The sequence below is a fragment of the Penaeus chinensis genome, chromosome 13 (genome assembly GCF_019202785.1).
Source record: "Penaeus chinensis breed Huanghai No. 1 chromosome 13, ASM1920278v2, whole genome shotgun sequence".
In the NCBI taxonomy this organism is placed as follows: Eukaryota; Metazoa; Arthropoda; class Malacostraca; order Decapoda; family Penaeidae; genus Penaeus; species Penaeus chinensis.
Genome location: NC_061831.1, coordinates 24,002,388 through 24,029,286, shown reverse-complemented (window position 1 = coordinate 24,029,286; position 26,899 = coordinate 24,002,388). Strand labels below are relative to the sequence as shown.

Sequence of the window (26,899 nt, the reverse complement as noted above, 5' to 3'; positions counted from 1 at the left end):
CATTTAATACCCTTTTTGTTCACCTTGAACTTACACTAATAAATGAAAATACAATAATAAATAAGAAATTACTCTTGTGCCTTTTTTCACGTCCATCTTTAGATACATTACTACTTTTATTTTTGGAGAAATTATTATAATAAAACATAGCGAGTATAATATGAATGAATTTTAATAAATATAAAGATATTGAAAAGTGGAAAAAAAAAAAACATTCGTTAACTTTGCTGTTCTTGGAGTAAATAGACGCGAAAAGACGAGGCGGAGAAAATATATTCGTATAACCTGCCGTCGTAGGTTGTGCCGACAAGGGATACGGACCTATCCTCTTACAGAAGTATTGATTTACTCGGGAATAAACAGCTTCGTGATCCCTGCACGATTCCGTAATGCGCTGCGGTTCGTCTTGTTTGTTCGATTTTGGCGACGAGATTGTTATCATTATTTTTGTCATCACTCTACTCATTATTGATGTTGCTATCATCATCTCTATTGGTGCTGTTGTTGTTTTTATTATTATTTTTGTTATTATTATTATTATTATTATTATTATTATTATTATTATTAATTATTATAACTAATTATTATTATTATTATTATTATTATTATTATTATTATTATTATTATTAATTATTATAACTAATTATTATTATTACTATTATTATTTTTATTACTATTACTATTCCTATTACTATTACTGTTATTACTATTACTATTATTATTATTATTACTATTATATTCTTTGAAAGTAATGCGGTTGTTAATATTTAGTATGATAGACGTCTTTGGTGTTTGAGGAAACACGAATATTCCTTAGGAACGCAAATAACATGGCCGTACCCTAAAATGCATTATTCATAAGGCTGAATGTGCTTTCCATTACATTGTACAATGTGTGTGAGGGAGAAGTGCGCCTCCCCCCCCCCCCCTCCTCCTCCTGCAGACGATGAGCACACGTTGCAGGCGGCGTGGCGCTGGCGTGACGCGAGTGGACAGGACAACGAGGGAAACGCTCCCGCTCTCCGAAGGTGTTTGGGTTGCGTTACTGGGTCAAGATAGCGGACCTGTCACTCGACCCTAGTCAGCCTGTGTGATGCAACGCGCATCGCAGCTCGGGAGAGGGAGAGAGAGAGGGAGAGAGAGAGAGGGAGAGAGGGGGAGATGTGCTGGGCATACGTTACAACCTTGAGCATGACAAGAAAAATGAAAATACAATGGAGGAATGGAAGATAAAGAGGGGAGTACGTGCCGCTGCTACAAATGGCGACGGGGGCGTTCGCAGCGAGCGTGCAATCAACAACTTGCAGGCAGATGTAGATGAGACTTAAGAGCAGGTTGAGGTGTAGCGAACGACCGTGAAGGAGGACGCTGGACGGAGGAGCTCGTGGCCGAGGGGGCGGGCTGAGGGGGAGGAGGGGGTGTTAGCCTGAAATGGGCGGGTTGGACACCGTAATTGACGAGTACTGTGACTGATGACTCGGCCCGGGCCAGCTCAGAGCGGGAAAGAAGCCTGGGTTCCTGACGCGTAGCTGGATTCATATTATCTTGGCGTTCATTGAGGATCATATGGAACGGTGGCCGGGAGCAAAGCTTTCCGTTCGGGCGAGTGGAAATTCCTCTCGCCGGACGAAGCTGGCCGCGGCGGCGACTGCAAGCAAGAAGTGGCGCTGCAGGTGCTCGCCAGTGCCTCGCAAGCACTCCTAGAGGACAGAATGCCAATGTGTAATAATAACCTAACGGTCACTCTCCCTCCCTTCTCTCTCACCGGAGTGTGTAGGAGATTATCGTCTCTCGCCTTTTTTTCTTTTGGTTATGACGGAGCAGAAGTAAACTGTGGTACATTGTCATGGCTTCTCTTTTTTTTTCTCTCTCTCCGGAGATATAATAATACACACGGAGAAAGCGTGGACGAAGAAGAGAAAAAATTGTGTAGAAGTGTATGTCAATAACGGGAAGCCAGAGGAGACCGATAATATTCGAAAACAACTTGAAAAAGAGTATTGTTGAGAGAGGGAGGGAGGGAGAGAGAGAGAGAGAGAGAGAGAGAGAGAGAGAGAGAGAGAGAGAGAGAGAGAGAGAGAGAGAGAGAGAGAGAGAGAGAGATACTGGGCCCTTGGCTCGCGTCGAGTGAATTTGCAGGAAATGTTTAAGTAACTGTAACCTTTGTCTCCTCCTTGAGGGTAGAGTCTGCCAGCCGGGAGCGGCCGGCATTCGGAGTAATACAATGCAGCTTAAGGAAGGGTCCAGATGTCTCCAATCATTTCACATTTCTTTGCTATTTATGATATTACTGTTAGTAGTGGTAGTAGGAGGTCTATTATTGCTGTTGGTACTACAACTATTACTACTGCTAGTAAATAATTAGTACAGCTACTGATAAAATAGTTACTACTGTTGATGCTACCGTTATTATTATTATTATTATTATTATTATTATTATTATTATTATTGATACTATCATTATTACCATCATCATCACCATTATCATCATTATCATCATCATCATCATCATCATCATCATCATCATCATCATCATCATCATCATCATCACCATCGTCATCGTCATCATTATCATTATCATTATCATTATCATTATCATTATCATTATCATTATCATCATCATCATCATCATCATCATCATCATCATCATCATCATCATCATCATCATTAATATCATGACCATTACCATTACCATTAGATCACCACCAGTAGTAGTATAATCTTTATTATCATTACAAAATTATCTCGGCACCTACCAGACCGCGTGGGCGGAGGATCAAGCAGTCTCTATTCCCCAAATATTACCGAAAGGAAGAGTAAAAATCCGCCTTCGTATCGCGCTAAAATGTATAATAGAACCTGTTTGAAGAGACATTCGAACCTCCAGTTATCAAATCCAATCGCAAACCAAGAGTGTTGGCGCGACACCCAATCCTTTGGCCAAGCACCGATAGGAGCGCTGGCCGGTCGCAGGAGGAGGCGGAATCCTGGTTGCCCTTCCTCCTGCGCCGCTCCCTCGGCCTGTTTTTGTTTCTTGTTTGTTTGTTTGTTTTAGCGGAGGTTTTGTGCGTTCGGATTGGATGTTAGACGTAATTGTATGTGTGGTTGTATGATTAGATTTGTTTGTTTGTTTCTGTAGTCTCATTTCTTTTCTCCGTTATCATTTCTCTCATTCTCCGTCTACCTTATTCACTCTTTCTCCCCAACACTCTTTCCCTCCCTTCCTCAATCGCTTCTCCCTCTTTCTTCTTGCCTCCCTTCCTCCTCACTACGTCTCCCCATCTGTCTATCTTTCCTCCCATCTGTCCACTCATCTATTTATCGGCGGTTTACCTTTCCAGCGACAAGACCGTGCACATTTGCCGGCACAGAATCCCGAGGAGGCGAAGATACCGTTGCCAAGGTAACGGTGACGCATACCGCGTAGGGGAAATGAATTTTTTTCTCAAGAACCTTTTTACAGAAGTTGTCTCACGGTTGACCTTATCGCGTGCTAATCTCCTTATCAGGAGATAAGAAGATAGGAGGCTGAGGCCTAAGGAGGGAGGTTTCAAGGCGCAGGAGAGAGCTGAGAAGGAGAGGGGGTGGAGAGGGTGGCGTGTGGGAGGGGGAAATGTTAAAATTACGGATGTCAGCGTCCACGGAAACACGCTCTGTGCAAGGTTGAGTCGCTGAGATGTGTGCCCATTTCCCTCCCTCTCCCCCACCCCCCTCCTGTCCTTCCTAAGGCTGCGATCTTGTTTGTTGCAATATTATCTTCACCCACGTGTAGCGGCTCAAACTGGTTCCAGGCTATCAAGGTGCTTTCCATTTATTCCTGTATAATTTTATTCGGACGTTTTAAGTGGCACGCATACTACACTCAGAGAAAAGTTAGATTTCATTCATGTTATAGACTTCACATCGATTTTCTCTTCTTTATTTTCATTTTTCTTTGGCGAAATAAAGAAAACGTTGCATGTCCATATATAAGCCTCAAGGAGCGGGAAGGTTGGAAAGCTCCTTTTTAAGACGTTCAAAATTGGTGAGCTGGGGAGCGTGGGCAGAGCGAGCGGACTGTTACGAGGTATGCATGCCCTAAATTGTTCGACGATTTGCATTGTTGCGTACGGAGTCTCGGCCCCGAGTCTCCCGCTGAGTCTGGCGTGCTGTTGCAGAAATATGAGTCACCTAACGTTCTAATTTAGGTCAGCATTTTGTCCGTAAGTACGTGAAGACTCGCGTGCAGTGTGTCATGGCGAGTAAGCGTGAGTTCTCTAAGCAGGCGGAGCGAGAGGAGGTGTGTATGGCATTTGGGCAATGTTGCATTCATTTGCACCCGTTGAAGGCCCCTGTCCATAGTGAAGCAACGCTGAGTAAGAGGTTGCTTGGGCGTCCTTCAATTTAATTCCTTCTCTGTGACTATTTGCTTCTATTACGGTTTTTTTTTTTTTTATTTGGAACAGAGCTAACACGTGATGCTATTCGAAACCCAGCCATAGCTAATGATAATTTTCATCACACGAATTGAGCAACACAAATACTTTCGCTTTATTACCATATCTGAACATGTCCTGCTCCCACTTCCTCGTCCCGCCGTCTTCCCTCCCACACTCACTGCCAAGCACTCCGAGCTCCCCCTCCCTCCCTGGCACCCCCTCGCCCCACGCGCCGTGCCCTGCCCTCGGGCCAACACCTGAGTGGTCGTGTTCAGATTTCCGGCTGAAAAAAGCCAGCCAATCATAGTCAAATGCCGAAGTTCACACACGAGACTCCCAAACAAGATCCCAGCAGCGCCACAAGCCTTTTTTCCCCAGCCGAGTGTCGCTGTGTTGTTTGTTTACGCCCGCGGGCGGGGCGGGGAGGTCGTCTAGTACGCATACCAGCGACTTTTAGTTACTGCGGCTGGTGTGGGTGGCCATTCTTATAAATATAGGTTGTTTTTTGACCAGCGTAATAATGAATTATGCTTATGTGTGGGTGCTACCGGCCGTTTTTGCGGTGCGCATTTTTGTGTGGGCTTTAGAAAATACAAGCACGCACACGCTCACGCGCGCGCGCACTCACACACACACACACACACACACACACACACACACACACACACACACACACACACACACACACACACACACACACACACATATTTGTACACATGCACAAACATGCTCACATACAGATACGCCCACTCATACATTAACATACTCATAGACAATCAACCAATCAACGACGGCTCAACTGCTCAACGTAAAGCTCGGAACATCAACGCCGAAGTCCGTCGCGTTCCGCCTCAAGGAACCGGAACACGGCATCGGTTTAAAGGTCCCGCCACGTTGACTTAACCTTCCGCCCAAACCCGCCAGCTTCCAGGGCATTTTTTCCCGCCGTGTCTTTCCTTGACATTCCTCTCAAGGATATTCGGTTTGTGCGAACACCCACTCCGAGTGTGCAAGAACTGAGCGCCTCGTCCGCATCCCTCTACAGCGACCTCCTCCGCTCTGTTGCCTTGTGAATTCGCTGAAGGTCTTCGGCTTTCGGGAAGCTTAAGCCAGAGCTTTTGTTTACAGTTACGGATAGATTGCTGAGGCAGTGCGTCGATTTTTTTTTTTTTTTTTTTTTTTTCAAGACTCGCTTTTAGTCTGCCTTTTTAAGTCATACCTTAGAGACCCGATCCTGTTGTAGGGCCAGCGATTCGGATGCGGTGGGTAAGGTAACCGAGGAAGGACAAAAAGCTGCAGCGAACGGTACGAGTGAGGGCGTGGAGGCTGGGCGGGGGTGGGGGTGGGGGGGGCTGTGGGAGAGGTTGTTTGCGGCCCGTGCCGTTCACCTGTTTATGTCCCTTGTGACTGCGCCGCCCGTGGCCCGTCTGTTTGTCTGTGCTGCGCCCGCCTTTTGTTCGCTCTCTTTGCACGGGAAACAGTGCTTAGGTTTTTAGAGGATATACATATATATATATATATATATATATATATATATGATTTATATATATATAACTAACTATATATATATATGTATATATATATATTTGCACACATACATGTATGTATGTATGAATTTTGTGTGTGTGTGTGTGTGTGTGTGTGTGTGTGTGTGTGTGTGTGTGTGTGTGTGTGTGTGTGTGTGTGTGTGAGTGTGTGTGTGTGTGAGAGAGATATGTACTAAATAATACCACGGACCCACAGGAAAGATATGTGCCAACTTGACCCGACCAGATAGTAGCAGACAGACAACAGTGAAAGCTCTCCTTGTGACTGTCCCCCGCCTGCCCCAACCCCTCGCCCTCACCCACCCCATGCCCTCCCTCATATCCCCTCCCCGTTCATAGACAAAAGTGGAGGAGAGTAAAGAATGGCAGAGCAGTGGGTGGCCGAAAACACGTTACTCAACTCATCGAGGTGTGCGTCACTAAGGGAAAATAAAGGTTTCGGCCGCTTTTGAGGGGGAGAGAGAGCGAGAGAGAGAGAGAGAGAGAGAGAGAGAGAGAGAGAGAGAGAGAGAGAGAGAGAGAGAGAGAGAGAGAGAGAGAGAGAGAGAGAGAGAGAGAGGGGAGGGGGAGGGGGAGGGGGGGATGTAACTGACAACTGTACAGGGTAAATTATCTTCATACTGAACCTGTAGCACTGACTCTCAATGAACCAATCATACTTCAGGATATATGAATATGATTGCCCGTCGTTAGAGTGAAATGATAGAAATAAAGTTGATAAATAAAGATTAAGTTGACAAAAAAATAACTAACTGTCTAGAAGCAGACACATTAAACCAAACTTGGATGACTGTCTTGTAAAACTAGTTTGACATAATAGGGTCATAGCAGTTTAAGCACTGTAGTAAAATACTGCGCTTATACTGCTTATACTGTACTTTTTGTAATGCCTTCGACTGTTTCATGCCACTGACATTTCATAGCTGTCACTCATCTTTCATGAGTGACAAGAAATGTAGCCTGTTGACTTTTTGGAATGGATGTTGCAAATAGGATTTTGTGGTTAGAGCCTAATTGCATCTCTGTACGTAAATTATACATGTCTAAGTGAAAGGAAACCTATATAAGCAGGGAAGTTTGCGTGTATAGGAGAAGGTCAATCAAGTTAACATATTTTTCAAGATGAACTCACTGACGGCAATTACATATTTATAGTTTTAATTATGTATCTTGAACTCCGTAATTACGATTTTCTACCCAGCGACCACTTTTTGTACAATTAGATAACCACCTGGTCTAAAAGGAAACTGGTTAATCTTTGCCAGAATAGCTTATAGTATGAAGGATGACTTGATGCTATAGGGAAACTGATGTCAGCCTACACTAATTTAACAGCTGCTATGCACTCATTTGAAGTAAATGATAGGAAAATGTATAGGGCTTGAATATTAGTAGTGATAAACTGAGACTGCTGATCATAGTAGTAGTAGTGGTAGTAGTTTTAGTATTAGTAGTAGTAGTGATGGTGATAATATTAGGGCAAAGCTTAGAAGCAACAGTGACACCGTCTTTGTGATCAGTGACATTATTAATGTTATTAATGCATGTGTGAATCCCAATAATAGCCGACTGACCTCTCTCCCGTGTCATTCCAGGTCACCCCAACAGTTTGGACGAGCGGCTGGATGGACGGAGCCTCGACATCTCGCACAACATGGCGCCCGCCTCCCTCTACGCCCGTAGCAATGGGTCGGCGTCATCCGCCTCCCCGCCCACGGTGTCTACGCCCTCCATGCTCATCGTCCCCCAGCCCATCAACGCCGCCAAGATGCCGCCCACGCCGCCTGGTATCGGACAAAACCCGCCCAATAACGGTTCCGCTCGGAAGTACCAGTGCAAGATGTGTCCACAGGTAAGTCCCCAAATCCACATCTGTTTTTTATTTATTTTTATTTATTTATATTTTTTGTTGGGGCGGTAAAAAAAAAAAAAAAAATACCGCAAGTATTCCTACTTCGGTCTTGGTTGGTCACGCTCTATCGTCGTTGTGCTGGGTCATCTAGGCTCCAGAAAGGGAATTCGCCCGCGCATTTCGCCCGTGTTTCAGATTGCCAGTTTATCAGTAACTTAAGACCCAGATTAATGGCACTTCCAAGCCATGGCCAGGGCTTCGTGGCTCTGTAGGGAAGCGTCATTAGGTGTCTTTCCATCCCGAGGTTTTATTGTCGATGTAAACTAAGCCAGCCGTAAGATGTCCCAATTGACTGGTTATGGTGATGGCGGCGACAGGTAACGAGTGGGTGGGGGTGGGTGGTGGGCGGGGAGGGGGGGCTGTAGTGTGAAACCCTTGCCGTCCGGCCATAGGAGGCAGGAAGCCACGAGGGGGGGGGGGGGGGCAGCCTTGGCTCTCTCGATTGCTATAACAAGAGACTGAAGGTTCGCCGCCACGGTCCAGCGCGGCCGGGGTTGCGTCACGGGTCCTTATAGGTCAGAAGTCTCTTTCACTGTGTCAGCCTCGGTCCAGCTGCTGCAATATGCAACCCCGCCGCCGTCGCAGGCTCCGATTCTCCTCCTGCAGCAGGCTGTGTCTGTGCTGATAGTGTGGCTTGTTATGCGGAAGACACCGAGCGCCGCTGGTCACGTCTAATGCCTGTTATAGCTGCGTCCTGATTCCTGTGGTCGTAATGCTGAGAGGCTGGAGTCGCAGTTGCAGAGCGAGGGAATTCTTAGTATTCACACCATTGCATGTCAGGCTATTCATCATAACTGTTATTATTATCATTATCATAATTACCTCAGTCCTTATTATCCCGCCCGCGAGAGGTTTTGCTCTCAACCCTCCACGCCCGCCCGCCTCCTTCCCCACAATAGGAATGATGGATAATTCGGCAGAGGGCCGTGGCTTTGATAGATTGCTTCGTTAATCTATTAACGAAATGGATGAATGTCTTCTCGCGGTTGCCCAGCTACCCAACAATGCCCCGTTTTTATTATTTACGTTTTTTCTTTCGTTTTTCTCTCTCCCTGTTTTCTTGCATGCCCGCCCGCCTGCCTCTGCCACCGGTCCCCGAACGCGTGCGTGTCAGCCGCTGCGCAAACGGGTCTCTTTAAAGTGCTCTCTAATGATACGCTGAGCCTTATCACCTATAGGATGAAAGTTGACCAGAACAGCTTCGGGCGGGGGGCTAATCGCACACGAGGGCTGCAGCGGCGACTTGACAGCTCCGGACTGGACTCGGCGGGTTTTTCTCTTCCTTGGAGACGTTGTGTTACGTGTGTGCGTTCGAGGGAGGGGTTGGGGTGGGGGGAGGAACGGGGGGGGGGGGGTAATGGGGGAATAGGTATGTGTCCTGCTAGCGGAAGTGGCGCTGTGAACTTTAAAAGTCCAAGATTACTTTTTCCCGTATTGATGTATTTTTGCGTTTGATGATATATAGAGGTCCTTTGTAAATGATCAGATTTCCCCCGTATAGGCTATCCTTGTTGCGCTTGGTAATATCTCGTATCACCATTATACCTCTGCTCTTATCTACTAATAAGAGCGAAGGTAATTTGAACAACTATCGAGTAGAAAGATTCTTCCGTAACGAAGAGAAAAGAAAAGAGGGAAGGAGGGAGGTAGGGAGAGAGTAAGAGAGTTGCAAGAGCAGCAGAAGTGAACTTAACTACCCCCTGACCCCTACCCCTCTCCCATGCCCTTCCCCCCACTTCCCTTCCCCACACACCCCGCCCGCAGGCCTGCTAATCTCCACTTTACAATACCTTTTGGCCATCCCAAGGCTCACGCAACACGCTGCCGGGTTTTCCACGACTTCACACTCGCTCTGTGCGCTATTTTAGTTAGAGGTTGACTCTCTGCTCTAGCTCTATGGGCCCTGGTTGTTCTCGATGTGTGGAGATGGCTAGAAAGTAAGAGGGCGGCGCGAAAACGTACCTTCAGAAACTGGAATCTAGGGTCACTACAGGATTCATTACCCCCCTTTAAAAACACGGCCAAGCAACCCGGTACATTTTCACTCGGTTCTCGTGGCCGGTTTTATAGCAGTGTTACATTTTCGACTTGCATGAGGCGTAGCAGCAGGGCTCGGTCGCCGGGCGCAGATCTGACTTTCAGGAGCCGCGCTGCTGGTTCCATAAATACCGATTCCGGGCTCACATTCCAAGGCCTCAGTCAATCGCTTGGATTAAAATCGAAGGGAAGAAAGAAACGGGAAGTTACGACATATTTGATGATGGAATATCGACCAATTTGTTTAATTAGGAGCGACCATTTGCTCCCGTCCTCTCGTTGCGCGACGGTGCTTAGGTCACCTTGCAGGTCCTTGCAGCCCGCCGACACCAGCTATTACACGGGAGAAATTTCTACTCGGAGGTCCCGAGGCCAAGCAGCGGGTGAGGCGACGGCGACCTGTGCGGCGCTGGCCCAGATGGGGAGAGCCTTGATGGAGGGCCGGTGGCGCTGGCCGCTCGCTCAAAGGATCCCGCTCGCGTGTCATTAAAAAGGATTAGCTGATGAAGACAAAAAAGGGAAATCAAATACCAAATACAATGCATTTTTTATTTCAATTCTCCATCTTTAAGGAATTCGGTCGTCTGCACTTCCTGCCTGCGGCGATCGGGAATACGTTTTCGAATTTCTTGCGCTGGAGTCCCGGTATCGCTCGAGCATTCGGACACTGGCGACACTGATACCATTCCTGGGTATCGCTTCCTGCAGTGTCAACCGCCAGACGTCAGGACTGATTTCTCGGAAAGATAATGTGCTACCCGTTCCTACCTCACATTTCCATTCTTTCTTTTCAATTATTATCATAATCTTCATGTGCCTTCTGGTTTCTTTTGTGTAGCATTTCCATTTCATTTGCGACATTCCCCTAACTTTCTCTAGCAAGTGTTTGTCTTTTGTCATTAATTCTGCACTTTATTTTTTTTCTAGTATTGTTCTGTATAAATATAACTATAAAGATAAATAGATAGAGAGAGAGATATAGATATATAGAATGTATGTATGTAACTTTGTATTCATATTTATATCTATATTATATAATTATTTTCACATACGTATCTACACACACACACACTTGTGTCGGGGGTGCGTGGGGGGGCGACCGAATGAGTGAACTGGAGAAAAGAGATAAAGAAGGAGAGAGAGAGAGAGAGAGAGAGAGAGAGAGAGAGAGAGAGAGAGAGAGAGAGAGAGAGAGAGAGAGAGAAGAGAGAGAGAGAGAGAGAGAGAGAGAGAGAGACGGACCAAATAACAGCTATACTTTTAGTACATCAGTAATAGCGAGGGACATGGAAAATTTAATACCTGAACGTTGATGTCCTGGAGGAACAATAGAGCATTTTACTCCGTGTTGGGTGAGGGAGCGAGGGAGGTTGGTGGAGTGACCGCGGGGAGAGTTAGGCGAGTAGAAAGAGAGAAATGGGGTACGGGGTTAAGAGAGAGAGAGAGAGAGAGAGAGAGAGAGAGAGAGAGAGAGAGAGAGAGAGAGAGAGAGAGAGAGAAGGGGGGGGGGGGAGACAGGACGAAAGTAGGAAAAAATACCAAGTGCTCAGCAGTGATCCTGTCTAGGCCAAGATGAGGTCAAGGGAATTATGTACGAGGCTGCAGTGATTATTTAGTCCGAGAGCTGAGGGCGAGCTAGAAAAGGCGAGGAGAAATGTTGTGAAATTAAGAGTGGATAGAAGAGTTTACATGCATTTTAGTAGAAATTGAGAGGGAGAGGGAGTGGGAGAGAGGCTGTAGTCCTGCTTGTGTGTGTGTGTGTGTGTGTGTGTGTGTGTGTGTGTGTGTGTGTGTGTGTGTGTGTGTGTGTGTGTGTGTGTGTGTGTGTGTGTTTATAAGTGTGTACGCGTGTTCATGAGCGCGTGTGTGCAATAATTGTTCATGCATTTACCAACCTACCTATGTGTGAATACTGGTGTTAGAAAGCCTGAGACGCCGCAAGCAAATTTTTCCCCCGCGAGTGAACTGGACTTTAGTTGTTTGCTTTTGTTCTGCTGATTTGCATGTGTATGTCGTTGCTCGGCTGTTTATCAATGGAACAAGTATGTCATACTTCTCGACCCCCGTAAATGAACAAGTTGATATTCCAAGCACGTCGTGAGTGGTTATGTTAATATGAACGCTGCCGAGGTATGTTGATAGTACCTATGTACCGTTGCTTGGTTTGTGCTTTCGCAGTGAGCTTGCATTGTTGCTGCCGCTTGGGATTCTCTTAACGCCCGTGTACCATACGAAACCCGAATGAAATAGATTGGTATGCTAATCTATCTGTGTTGTGGATGCGGTTGGTGAGTGGAGCGAGGATAGATGGTTCGAAACGTGAGATTCGTGATGGTGACGGTGATGCTAATGGTGATGGCAGCGATTATAGTGAATGCAAGGTGTCCCGGTGCTCTGGTAAGCTTGGTAGCCACGCCCATTTCTGGCATGCAGCTCCTCGCGTACCCTCCGCGCTGGCTGCTTTGCAATCGTAGTTTTCTCCGCTTTCTTGTGTGCGCTGAGGAGGCGTTATTGGCGGCTGTTGTTTATATATGAGATTTTTTTTATTTTGCGTTTTTGTGCTTCTTAATGTTAATGGTGAGGAAGAGAGAGAGAAAAAAAAATTGACGTGAATGAACATGACGATCTGCTTTCGATTGCATGTGCAGGCAGATAAGGTGACTTCACAGGTCTTTCGCAATACAGGAATCCCCGCCTTCAGCATCCCCTGTCGTACTTACCCCTCCTTCCCACCCCTCCCCACGCCGCTGATTTACCCTCCCTCTTCCTTCTTCCCTTCCCCTCCTCTCTTTCTCCGGCTCGTTTTACTTATTTGCCCTTTCTTCACCCATCTTTTCTCCACTTCTCTTATCATACCCTCCACCCCGCCGCCTCACTCCTCCCTACTGCATTATCGTACCCTTCTTCTCCCTCGTCTGCACCCTTTTATTCTCGCCCCCACCCCCCTCTCGGCGTGCAACATCCCCTGCCCCGGGCTGCCATATCTAATCCTATCGCACCCTATCCTTCCCTATCGTACCCTGCTCTCTTACCCTATCTCTCTTTTTCTCTGTCTCCTCCTCCTCTGTCTACTTCTTCCTCCTCCTCTTCTTCCTCCTCTTCTTCCTCTTCTTCCTCTTCTTCCTCTTCCTCCTCTAGCTCCTCCTCTGTCTCCTCCTTTTCCTTCCCTTTTCTTCCATCTTTTCCTCCTCCACCTTTCCCTCTCCTCCTCCCCCCCAGCCCCCCGCCTCTCCCTGGCTACTCTCCCGTGAAGGATCTGCGGAACATTTCCTTTTTACATCTCAAGGGATGTCTTTATAGGGCACTTAAAATCCCTCAAGCAAGACCAGAGCGGCTATAGCATTCGACTCCTCATGCCATACACGTTTAGTTGATATCTTTGTGGTTGGTCGGTGTCGAGAGCTGGCCGAAAAGGCGATTCGATCGGATAGCTCGCCTCGATTAATGAAATTATGACTTTTCTTTTTTGCAGTTTGTGTGGATTTTTAGATTTTTTGGGGGGGAAGATGGATTTCTTTTTTCTTGTTTGTGTGATTCAAAATGAATAAATGGATTTCTTTCTTCTCGATCTTTCTCGTGTGACTTCATCCAACCCGATCTATCGTTATCTCCTTTTGGTCGATTTTATTCCCTCATTAAGGCCACTGACAACAGTTTTGAAAGGCGAATCCACCTTTGCCAACACTACCGCAATAAAATCACTTGTAGAACTTGACGTAAGTCTGTGGGGAGAGGGTAGGGGGGGGTATAGGGAGGGGGAGCCTTGACACGGAGGTTCATTAGGGCGAAAGTTTAGAGTGCCGCTTTTGTTGAATTATCTTTAGTAAGAACGAATGTTAGGTTAGATATGTGGGTGCACACACGCGCGCACGCACACACACACACACACACACACACACACACACACACACACACACACACACACACACACACACACACACACGCACACACGCACACACACACACACACACACACACACACACACACACACACACACACACGCACGCACGCACACACACACACACACACACACACACACACACACACACGAGAGAGAGAGAGAGAGATAGTGTATAAATATACACCTTTTTACTTGGCATTCTTTAGTGTTAGAAAAAGCACATTTTTATATTCAAAGCCATCACTCACTCGCGCGGGAGAGAAAAGCAAATGCAACCATGAGCAACAGGTGACGCGAAAGCCCAGCCCAGGAGCCCGAGTCGCAGCCTCCCTCCGCCGCCGCCGCAAGGTCCTCCTCCTCGGCGGGCTTCCGAGGAGGAATGTGACGGCTCCGAGAGAAGTCTTTTGTCTTGGTCACATTGCGGGAGCGTGACGGCTGCGGAGGCGCTTGACAGGCCGGCGAATGAGGGGAAGGGGAGGAAGTGGGAGAGGGTGGGAGGGGAGGAGGAGGAGGAAGGGGAAGAGGGAAGAGGGAAGAAGGGCAGGAGGAGGAAGGGAAAGGGGGATGAAGTGGGAGGAGGATGGGGAAGGAAGATGGATTGGGTACACTGGAAGGGTTAGGACGTAGATGGGGGGAGGGGGCAGAATACATGGAGAGAGAAGGCGAGGTGAGGGGAAGGAGAAGGGAGGGTACGATAAAGGGTAAGGAAGGGTACGTACCAGCTTTGTCACAACGAAAGGTTATTTATTTATTCATATGGTGAGGGAAAGCCGATTTTCGTGAAAAGGCGATGGAATGGGCGTCTGTTGAAGCCGTTTGGGCAGTTGGATTCCGTGTTATGATTGTGGAGGCGTTTGAAATGAGGCAAATCCAAAATAACATTTGAATATTACATGCACCCCGTCTCTCTCACTCTCGCTCTCTCTCTCTCTCTCTCTCTCTCTCTCTCTCTCTCTCTCTCTCTCTCTCTCTCTCTCTCTCTCTCTCTCTCTCTCTCTCTCTCTCTCTCTCTCCTTCTTTATTCCTTTCCCTCTTCCTCTCTCTCCTCCTCTTCCTCTACCTTTCTCTTCAACTTTCTCCCTCACCCTTTACTCCCCTTCCTCTCCCAGTTCCCCGCGAGCACACTGTCCCTCGACGAGATGGCCAGTCTAGCCGGGGTTGTGATACACATCCTCCAAGATGGAACCGATAACAGACTGTTGAACTTTCTCTTCGTTGTACGCACGGGCTCCCTCTGTGTCATGTGTGTGACTGGCAGATTCCGCTTTTGTGCCGTGTAATTCTTACGTTACACGACAAACAGTGGCGTCAACGTCCACTCGCTGTTGTACGCCTGGGTCCTCCTCCTGCTGTAGCACCGGACTTCGGGTACTTGTCACGGCCATCTCCAGGGCTCCGGATAGTATGTGGCCATGTCACTATGTTAGCACAGTGATAAGCATCTTGCTGCCGGGTGTGATGCAACAATGGGGCTATACTTTATTAAGAAACCTTCCGTACGAGGAATGTGAAGGGTGGAAGTTAATGTAGAGGAGCATCTTCATTAAATTCTCTAAACAATTGTATATCGTGTAACACAGAGCAACTTAAGCCATTTTGTTTCTAATTCCATTATCAGTTCACGAGGATTTTTTGATAACTTGTGTGAAGTTATAAAAGGAGGCGTGGCGGCAAATGCCAACGATGAGGGACCAGGACCCACCGCTGTATCTGCATGATTTGCCGAACCCACAAAAAAGTAATTACATTCCCAGAAGAATAAAGACAACCCGCGACGGGATTGCGAATCGAAGCTGGCCGACGCAATTAGAAAAGAGATCCGCGCGGGGTTACAAGGGTCAAAAATACGAGGCATGACTCATCATAAAACAGATATTTCAATGGGCATTCAGAGCAGGGGGCCATCTACCTTAACTGCTTATGGTCTAGTTTATAGGCTGACGAAGGAGTTAAGTCACGGTGAAATAAGCTCGATCCAAATGAAGCACATACATGGGGTACATGGCTATGTGCTAGTTTGTTATTGCTGCATGGCGTTGCCTATGCAACTTATCATTTCAATTCCTTTCTTTGGAATTGCGGAAATATACCCCCCCCCCCCCCCTCCGCACACACATACATGGATAATTTTTTTTGTCTTTTTATGCTATATGTGCAGCGCAACAGTTTTTTTTTTTTTCACTAATGCGATCAAAATGCCTGTACTAAGGCCACACCTCAAAGAGAGGCATAACAAGGAACTCCGTCGCTAAGGAGACCGATTGCCGTAGTCAACACAGAAATGGCAAAGGTCCGTTTTCTTAAATAATTTATTCCATTTTCTTCGGCGAGCCATGTCTTCGACCCGCTCGTTGCGCCGTATTTAAAGAACCAGGTCACGTGAGTTAATTACCTTGTAGTAATAATCTGTTACATATTTACTAAGGTGAGCACGGTCTATAAAAGATAATAGAGGGGCAAAGCAGGACGTAAACCAGCTGTGACCAATGCTTGGCCTCAGTTACTTGTTCAATTAGTCCACTCCGTAGGTATAAATCAAGATCTGCGAATGTATATGGCTTGTTCTGGGGAGGAATATGTGTCGGGTTGTGCTTTTAAATTTGCACCACGAAGTTTTGGGCTGTCATTATTTCCTCCCAAGATACCTCGATATGGACAGAGAGTACACGCAAGGTTAACACATGTGCTGTCTCTCCTCCTCATGCTGCTGCTGCTCACCGCCAGACCAGACAGCCAGCCTTCAATTACTCATACATGTAAACTCATTACCATATGTACAGGTCAGAGATACAACTATAATGACCTTAATTGGCTTTGTCTTCTGAGTGGCTATGCTGATGGCCTGGTACCAATTTTTACGGTCTTTTTTGTACGACCCCCGTTTGACTACATATTTCAGATAGCCCATGCTAAAATGTACCCGTTCGGTTGCCCAGTCCTTTCACCAGGTATTTAATCAATTCGATTGGTCTCTTTCGGTTTTCTAGTTTACGGACCGCTGGTCTCAAGGTTTCTTCGTGAACGTTCTCAGTAGTGAGAGGAACGTGTACCAATATTTACGTCACTTATGTCTATACGATGGTTGAACAGAGGGAGAAAGGATGATCGATCGATTTAATTACCGGATAGTGGTTTCTTTGATTCAATCATAGGCTGTCTGTCATACGTTTATACTGTATATGGCGTTTTCTTTGTATGTTTGTATGTATATGTATATATATATATATAACATATAATATATATGATATACACATAATGTATATATATACTATATATAATAAATACAATATATACATAATATAATATACATGATACAATATATATATATATATATATATATATATTTGTGTGTTTTTATCCATTATTTTTCCATTTTTCTCCTTTCCTTGTTCTGTAGTTTTGGTTATGGTTGTATCCACGTGGATACGTATAATATTACCGCTGCAAATAATGTTTCCTCGCTGTATTGTCAAGTTACTCCATGGGAAAGTCATATCGAAACCGGGATTTCACAGATGCTAAACAGATTGTTAAGCTTATCAAAAGGACGCGCCGCTTTTTACCCACGCGTCAGCCCTAAACAAATTCATTGAGGGGATCTGCGTATTCTTGTCACCGCCTTTGTTATCGGGTCCTTATTAAAAAGATGTCCTTGTCGACTGTGGCGAAATGCAGAGTCCTGTCCCTTTGCTTTTCACGCTACACCTTTTCAATTTACGCAAGTTATTTTTCTGTTTCTTTTTGTATTTTGATGCGCTCTTGTAATGTATTTGTATGCGTGCCTTCGGGGGAGAAGCGAGGAGAGGTGGGGGGAGCTTTGCTGTAGTTTGTGCGTCTTCGTTTTGAGTTATATCTCCCTGCGAGAGAAGTATGAAGATGTATGTTTAAAAGGTGTGGAAGGCAAGAAAGAAAGGGCGTCACGCGAGAGAATTGGAGTGAACGAACATTATTGGGACGATGCCTTGGCGTGGGTGGTCACTTGGTGGTGAAGTCGGTTTATATATGAGCGCCGAAGAGTAGAGAGGGAGGGGCAGGAGGAGGGTGGGATGGGGAAGGCGGTCGAGAGATGTTGGAATGGTGGGGGAGGGAGGGGAGGGTGGGGGAGGCGGTGGCGGCATAGAGAGACCTTTTAGTTAAGGAGAGGAGGGAGCGAGAGTGGAAAGAAAAAGGGGGGGTGAGGGAGGGGAGACGTTTTGTGGGCAGCATAAGGCTGTTCGAGGATTACATTGTGAGGGAGAGAACAACGACGTGGGGACAGTATTGTGATGGAGAAATAGTCGCAGTGGGTGGGTGGGTGTCTGAGTGGGTGGGGAGGGAGGGAAGAATTGGGGGGATATGGGTAAGGAGGAGGTCACCGTGCCTGTTATCTCTCCATCTCGTCTCAATCCCGTCACTTCATCATTATTTCATTCGTTCAGCTTCCTTCGTCATCTATTCTTGTCTCACACTCGCCTCGCACTAGGGCGGCCGGTGTAGGAGGGAGTCTGCCCCTTGCCTCTTGATGTTGTCGTGCCTCTTGATGTGCTCTTGCCAGGTCACCAACACAAGGGAAAGTTTGGAGGAAATTCCCCGACAGTACTTGCGATCAAGGAGATAGTGAGCATAAAGGGATGATCATCACTTTATTTATAAGGACAGAGGGATGGCGATACGACGAAATAAGAACTTGATGATAAAGCAGTATAGGAAGAAATACTGTTGTGGAATGAGTTTATAAATCTATACGAGCCTGATGTTCAAGGACTTTGTGTGTCCGGGTTCGCGTGAGTGAGTGTGTCAGAGAGAGAGAGAGAGAGAGAGAGAGAGAGAGAGAGAGAGAGAGAGAGAGAGAGAGAGAGAGAGAGAGAGAGAGAGAGAGAGAGAGAGAGAGAGAGAGAGATAACATATGAAGTGAGCGCACGCGTCTAACATTAATAGTATTTGCTTGAATAAGCGTGATCGAATAACGAGAAAATAGTCTTTCAAACCATTCTTCTCTCTTCCTTTCACTCTCACAAATTCTCTTTCTCTCTTCCTCTCTCCTTCCTCTTCTTCCCTCCCTCCTTTGTGACAAGACGAGTGTGAAATGACCTCCCTTTGTTGCGTGGCCGCCCAGGTCCTTCATAAACAGTTCACATGTTTTTCTTATTTTCTTTACATTATTTATCTCGTAATGAATATATATAACACTAGAGGGTTTTGAAGTCCGTGTAGTTATGGAAAATTCATAAGGCAGAAAATAAAACCTTATTCATCAAAATATACTTGAAAAGTAACAACATATACATGCACAAGAATCATAAAAGAATATACAATTTAAAGACCTAAAGTAAAAACAGAAAGAAGAGGAAGCGCTCCAGCGTCACTCGGTGAGTGGCTGGCTCTTATCGGAACACGGGTCACAAGACAAACCACATCTTGATGAACATGTCGCTACGCAACTTGAGAGGCGGCATTCCTGGTGGTCTCGGCTCGGTAAACATACACATAGTGACGTACGTTGCATCACAAATAAAACAACAGAAAAGTATGTATCAGCGTTTCTCGGAAATTGTATCAGGAGGTACGTTCATGACAGGTGTAACAATGCCAAGGCAACATTGCGTCAGTTCAGGAAATGCCCCCGAGTGACACCGAGAGCGCATGGCAGTGCGGGGGCAGCCAGGTAAGCCGGGAGATGCATGTGACACCTGCTTGTTCCCACACCGGACAACAGATTGGAGCATTGTTCACACCCGCACAGCAACACGCCTGCCTCGCCCTCGTCACCTTCGGATGAAACAAATGACATTCGCATTGTCCCGCTCGTGCATAATACGTCTCCTACAGTTACCTTTCACGTCCCCCAAAAGGATTTTCTTTCGAGAGCTCTCGAGCGTCGTGTGACCTCTTGTAAACACATCAGCGTTTGCCACCCTTGCGTAATGCAAAGCGGTATTCACAAACGGCATTTCAAATGAGACTTTCCATTGAAAAGGGTCACTTACTTAATCACAGTTCGGCGCATCTGTAGCGACTGAGTCACGCGAAAGGAGAAACTGCACTTGTCTTCGCCAATACAACCAGTTCGTGTGGTCGTTCATGTGGAGGTGTGGGAGCGACGGTTTACAGCTTATGTGCCCAGTCTCGACCGCAACCCTTTTTTGTCCAGCACCCACAGCTACCTCTGGCGGCGTACTGCCCTCGGTTCTCACAGCCCTACGGCCGCCCCTTAACACCACATGAGGTTTCCAACTTTCCATGTTGTTCTTTGCCGCCACGACAACCAACACACCACTGCCGCTTCCTTACTGCTTCGATGACGCTAATTAAACACCGGGTACTAACATTAAATATACAGATAGATATAAACATAAAAGCAAACTTGGAAATTGTGAAAATGATCCTCGTAATGCCTGTAGGAGCAGAAAAGGGATTACCCAACTGCCACTAAATCTCGACCCCTTCTCAAGAGAGCCCCAGGTCGTCTCTAGGCCAGAAGGGAAGGAATTCACAGCGAGACTCCGCAGGCTCCGCTCCTCCCCGACGCGCTCTGACGCCTCGGTTCTGTCGTATAATTGCTCAACCATCCAATTTGGTGTTTATGACGGGCGAAGTCGACGACTGTGTCAAAATATGTGGCGATTCTTTGCTGCTGACGAGTGAAGATTCAATTTCTGACGGCCTTGATGGTCTATTTTTGCTTCTTCTTCAGTGGCTCCCTTCAGTTTCATGACAATTATTCTGAAATGGCTTTTTTATTTGTCAAGAATCCAGTGAGTCATAGTCTACTGAATATACACATTTCTTTTTGGATGTTGACTTTCCTTCAGCGGAGACATTTTACATTTAGCAGATAAGGTCCCTTATCCTGGCTATCTCTTAGACCATGTCGGATTATTAAGCCTTTCTTGTAAGCGATGATAAGTAAAGATTCAATTCTTGGTGACCTTGCCTGTCATTCTGCTACGTTTGCGGCGCTTCCTCCATTGTTTCCCTTGAAAGCTAATATCTAGGTATATCTCTTACGAGTGTATTACCTTGAATTTCGGCTTCAGTAAGAAAAGAATAAATGATAGTAATGGAAATACGAATAAGAGAGAACGCATTGTGGTACCTTGCTCACAGGCGCCTTCTGTCGATGTGATTTCCGTCGGCTCTTTGCGGCGAAGTCTCTTAGTCGAAGCGATGTTCAATCCTTTATTATTACGGATAATGGATACGTAACAAACACGCGTAGCCCGGCCGTTCACGCCATTTGTTCCTCCTCCAGGAGCAATAGGGACGTCAACACGGCGCCTTAATGTGAGCAGGGATCGCTGCTGCATCAACCGCAAACGCTGTCATTAGAACTGTGAACATTTGTCTAATGACACCGAGCCGACAGAGGACACTATCCCGTGCTCAGCAATGGAACACTAGGCCTTACGTGCAACACCTTAGACACTCATCATCGTGTTTATTGCTGCACACCGGGATTCTCTCGCACTTCGTATGTGTTGGTCCATCCCACGGTTGCAGGTGGTCGCTTTTTGGTCGCCCTCTGCGGTGGACGCCTTTGCCTGGCGTGCATGTGAAACGAGCAGGAATACTCTTTTTCTGTTTTCGTCCCTTTTAGTCGCTTATTAATCAACCAGCACAGGCGACTTCGTGAGTAATTATCTGAGTTAATTGTTTCCGCTCTTTGGATTCATTAGTTTGGGTGATTAACGACAGTTTAGGTGTTGCGCTTAACGACTCGAGATTCTTAACATTCAAACGGAAGATAAATGGAATTATATATATATATATTTTTTTGTTTTAAATAAAAATAATGAATATTTTTTTAGTTGATTTTATTTTGTCTCGAACGGTTTGCAAGTTCCCTGGTTTAAACGTTTATATGTGACAGTTGAAGAGAGAGTTCGACCGTAACCCCCCCGCCCCCTCCCCCCCTCCTATTTTTGAACCCTCAATTATCTGTACCATCAGAAAGGGAATTCGGGGAGAGAGAAAGAGAGAGAGAAAAAAAGGGTCTTTCCTTTCCGCCTTCGAAAATCCACCAAATATGATCTGGCGTGACATTGTTGAGGGAAACTTTTTATTTTTCTTTCTCTTTTTTCAACTCTTACACATACCCGACCACAGCAGGACCGGGTAACCTGGTACTCGGGTAACCGCACTCACTCACCACCCCGTGCCATAAACACACCCAAGGTATTGGTGAGCATTAATTTTTATTACCCTTTCCAGACAATCCTTTTTTACGACTCTTCACCGCCCGGCGCCTATATCCCCAACCCCCTACCTTGCCGTCCACCCCCATCCTTACCCCGCCCCCCCCCATCCCCTCCTTCCTTGCCCTACCCTCGTACCTTCCTCCCACCGTATCTTTAGCTCCTTTGCGTCACCCTTCTTCTTCCCCTTCCCCCTTCCCCCTTCTCTCTTTCCTCCCTCCCCCTTTCTACCTTTCCAGTAGTTTTATTGTGCCTTACTGATATGTCTCGGCACTTTGGTCTCTCTATGCATTGAAGTTAAGGGTGATAACCGTGGTAGAAAAACCATAAAACAAAATATATGAGTAACCGTTGTTATATATAGGTCACTTTTTTTTTTTAAATGTCGGGTCGTATGTACGTAAAAGGTTGAGTTACAGTAAACAATTGGAGTAACTGCGGTGTGAGCGGTCAAGAGGTCACATGTGAAGGCTTTGGAGAGGCGTCTTCTTGGGAAAGGTTAAAGATACCACTAAAGATTGATTAAAATAAAAAAGGAAAATAGTGGAGGCGTGATTTGTCCTCCGATTCATTGGTTTGTTTTTATTTTGTTTTTGTTCATGCATTTGTTGGCTTGTTCAGTATATTCATTTGATATCGAAGAGAGGCTGGAATTATGCATTATTAAGCATACGAATACTACTATTATTATTGTTCTTATTGTAAATCTTATTAATTTTTCTACTCTTAGCATATGATTTACATACATATAATCTTGCGTCAGATAACCTTTCCGAAGAAACATACAAGCATTGCTTGACATCTAGAAGTACCGTAGACCGGGAGGGTCCCTTGGCCTTTTTGAAATGCTCCACTTAACGGCCAGTGTTCACATGACGTCAGGAATAGTATCCCTATAATTACATGTAATACATCACCATCCACCGGTCAGGACATGCAGAGGTGTCCAACGACTCCATCAAGACAGTTTGACAACGAGCGCAATTATGCTGATAATCATTGGAACGAGCGAGTGAAGCATTAATAATTATACCTGGTAATTACGCGAGAGTTGCCAAGTGCGATTTTCTTTTCATTTTTCCCCGGGCGAACCTCAATCACGGTTTCTCTCTCTTCTTTCTTTTCTGTCTTCTATCCCTCTCCCTCCCCCCTTCTCTCTCTCTCTCTCTCTCTCTCTCTCTCTCTCTCTCTCTCTCTCTCTCTCTCTCTCTCTCTCTCTCTCTCTCTCTCTCCCCTCTCCCCTCCCCCTTTCACTCTCCCTCTCCTTTCCCATCCACCTCACCCTCCCTCCCGTCCCTGACTATTCATCTTTTATCTTGAGTCATTATGCCCTTATCCATTATCATAGAATGTCTCCCACTTGAATGATTGGCACTAACACACGCCTGATTGGAACTGCTCTTTCGTAGCGCAGTGATAGATCGCGCCGGTCCTATAGAGAGCCTACAATGAGTCGCTTACGGGAGAGCATAATCCTGTTTAGTCGTCTTATTGAAGAAGCGATACTGATTTCATGAGCATTCATAGTTCGGGCATTTCATCCGTTTACAGAAAATAGAAACAGACAAGAAGTGTTATTTTTTTCTCGCGATGAATAGCAGACTTAAAAAGTATTGCAGATTGCGGAATTTGCAACCAATTGGATGCGTGTTATATTTTCACAAATTTTATTCTATTATAAATATTTTACCATAAGCGCATCATTTATTGTTGGTGACGGATAACAATGTATATATATATATTATATATATATATATATATGTGTGTGTGTGTATATGTATATATGCACACTACATCTACACACGTACATACACAGGAAGTTCGATTTGAAAGCAGCATTCCTGGAGTTCCTCAAAGCTAAGTCCAAGGGGAGCAAGTCGCGGCGCCCCTGGCAAGGAGGTCTTGGAAGGGGCGTGCTCGGGCTCCCGGGACACGCCGTTCCAGGACGCCGTCGCGTGAGAGCCGCTCGTAAGTCTCCGGTTGCAATGAGTCCGCATGTCTCCGCCCGGGAAAAGGCCTTCGAGCCCGTGTTGATATTACGGCGGTTACATATTTGCCCATCAGCGCCGCCGCCGCCGCTCGAAAGGCAATCTGGGGGAGGAGGAGGCAGGGAATGCCGCGTTGGGTGTGTGTGTGTGTGTGTGTGTGTGTGTGTGTGTGTGTGTGTGTGTGCGCGCGCGCGCGCGCGTGTGTGTGTGTGTGTGTGTGTGTGTGTACGTGTACGAGAGAGAGAGAAAAACCTGAGTCTGTTTGTGCACGTGCGCTTTTACAACGGATGGTTTCCACTTTTTACCATGAGTAATGATAAAATGCTGAGTGATAACTCATGGACACACATTGTTGTTGTGATTTATTTATCGATATACCAAATGTCGAGAGATTATATCTGAAACTACTCCTCTTGGTCAAATTGAGACGCGCGCTGTAAGTCCCCTCGCGAGGACAACAATAAAAAAGAGTAAAAACATTTTATGACCTAGCGAAAGCAGAATAAAAACAAGTCTGAGATCACAGAGATTCACGCTCAACGTCACGCTCAGCGCAGAGATACCGGAGGGCTCGAGTGTCCAAAAGTGACCGAAGTGCTCAGACACAGAGACTTACATTGTGGTCCATTGCAGCTCGGCGGTGTATTGTTGGTTATTCGCTGGCTGAGTTCTGAATGATTTATTGTGAGTGGCGTTGTCGGTCCGGGAAGCCAAGTTTATTATATATATATATATATATATACTTTCTCAAGGATTATAAGAGCATTCATTATCCAACCGTCAAGTTAATATTAAAATGGGTCGTCCTCCCTCACAGCACTTACAGAAGGCTTTGAACATACCTCAGGGGTTCTAAGCGTCCGTAATGAAGTAGTGTTTTAGCGGCACAAGTCACTTAGAGCAATTTGTACACTAAGGTAAACAAAGGCTCTTGCTAGCCGGGGGTACCTAAGCAAGGCAGATTTAAACATTTCTTCGGCTTCGCCTCATAAGTCCTGCGGCTGCTCCCTTTTAAAGCGGGCGCTTCCACATGCATGATTGATGAGAGCGTAATGGTAACTAAAAGCACTGATACGAAATTACTGATATTAGAACCCTTCGCTTGAGTACTTTGTATCTTCTGTTTACTTATTTATTCATTTTTTGTAAGTGCGATGAGAAACTAGTTTTGAATATTTCAAGTGTTTAATGGCACATGCGACTCCAAAACTTTGCAGAAAAGCTGCTGCACGCATCATGAATATGAATTCCGAATGGCGATGATATATGATTTGACAGACTGATGGATACCCGCCCAACACTCTCCAAAAGTATGAAAAGTTAGCCTAGATTTGGGCACGGAAAAAATAAATGATAAAGATAGGATGATGATGGTGGTGATGTGATGATGGTAATGATGGTGGTGATTATGATGATAATGACAATAAAAATGCTGCTGTTGATGATGGTGATAATGAAATAAGGAGCTGAAGTGTAATAGGAGGGGAGCCCAGTAGTCGAAGGTAAAAAGGGGCCACAGCAGGACCGCCGTCTGACGTTGATAAAACGGAAGTCGGCGAAGGAGAGCAATTACTGCCCGAATAACATCCTCTAATGGCCCGTCGCTCCTCCAGTCCCACGAATGATTGGGACAAAATGTTTATCACCAATTGGGGGAACATCAGGCTTATCACAACGGTCTGCGCTGACAACCTAATGATGTTCTTACTTTCTTTCGTTCTTACTTTTTATTTATCTTTGTTTTTATTCTCTCTCTTTTTTCTGTTCATTCAACGTCTCACATTTTCATTACGCGCGCGCAGGTGTCCAGCTGCGGTCGGTCGTGATTACATGATGACAATCTTCCGATTATCATTTGCATACATCGTGCTCGAGTCGCGGTCCGGCTGTGGCACGTCGGAGGGCTGGAAGCAACGACGGTTTAGGCAGCCGTTTACAGTTATAATGGCGTAGTTAAGCTGTTGCGATCATTTGCACGTTGTTATGATCATTAAGTTGCAATTTGCGTCCGGCTGTGTTTAGGTGTGGACGGGGGCAAAGGTATTGCGCAGGAGAGCAATCCCCTTGCGATTAAATTACTCTAATCAGAAGCATTTTATTTTACGTTGCTCTTGATGTATTCCGTCATAATGTAACGTTAATGCGAATCCTACTCAGGCTGGGTTACGGCCCGCAACCTCCCGGCGGCGTTGATAGATTGCGCGAGTCGACTTGGGATTACTTCGAGATTTTCCGGCGCGTCAAGCAGAGCGAGAGACGCATCAAGTAACACTCCCGGTGATTCACAGCTCGCTACGTAGCATCGCCGACTTCCGGTGACGCTTCGGTTGGCCGTAATGCCCCTTCGCGTTAACAAACACGCTCACGGATATTGATTGTAAGCACTATGATAGAGGCGATGTAGCCGACATGGCGCGTCACTGTTAAATCCAGTGTACCAGAGAAGGACACTTTGTAGGGTGGGGGGGGGGGGAAGGGGAGGGAGGGAGGGGGAGGACAGGGTGAGGGAAGGGAAGAGCGATTAGGAGAGGAAGCGAAAACCGAAGATAAAGAAGGGAGAGAGGGATGGAAAACAGACAGGAGGAAGGGTAAGAGGAAAGGATAAGAGCTTTGCAATATTCATGACTTTCGTACAGGACGAGTTGCACGAGGAAGCCCCGGATGACAGATGCAAAACCACACACGTCGCCCCGAGTGCTGTCTCGGTTTTACGGACAACTCTCAAATAAGCGTAATTCCGAAAGCCGGTTGCTCTTGCTTGTGAAAAAATATGCACGTAAACGTCTGTTCGCGGAGACAGGGAGAACGCCTGTTCTTGTTCTTTCTGTTTTTTGCTTTTGTTCTCCTTTTGTTCTTGTTAGTGTGCGTGCATGCGTGCGTGTGCGTGTTTGGCGATGGGTTTGTGTGCGCTGTGTGTGTGTG

General features: G+C 46.1%; 1 protein-coding gene across 1 annotated transcript in view; it reads left to right on the top strand.

The window, feature by feature from the left end:
- The window catches only part of LOC125031629 (zinc finger protein rotund-like), a 127,528-nt gene that overhangs the window by 87,119 nt on the left and 13,510 nt on the right, over nucleotides 1-26,899 (top strand). Inside the window, 1 exon segment of the mRNA XM_047622513.1 lies at nucleotides 7,561-7,817. Coding sequence (XP_047478469.1) covers nucleotides 7,561-7,817 — 257 coding nt within the window.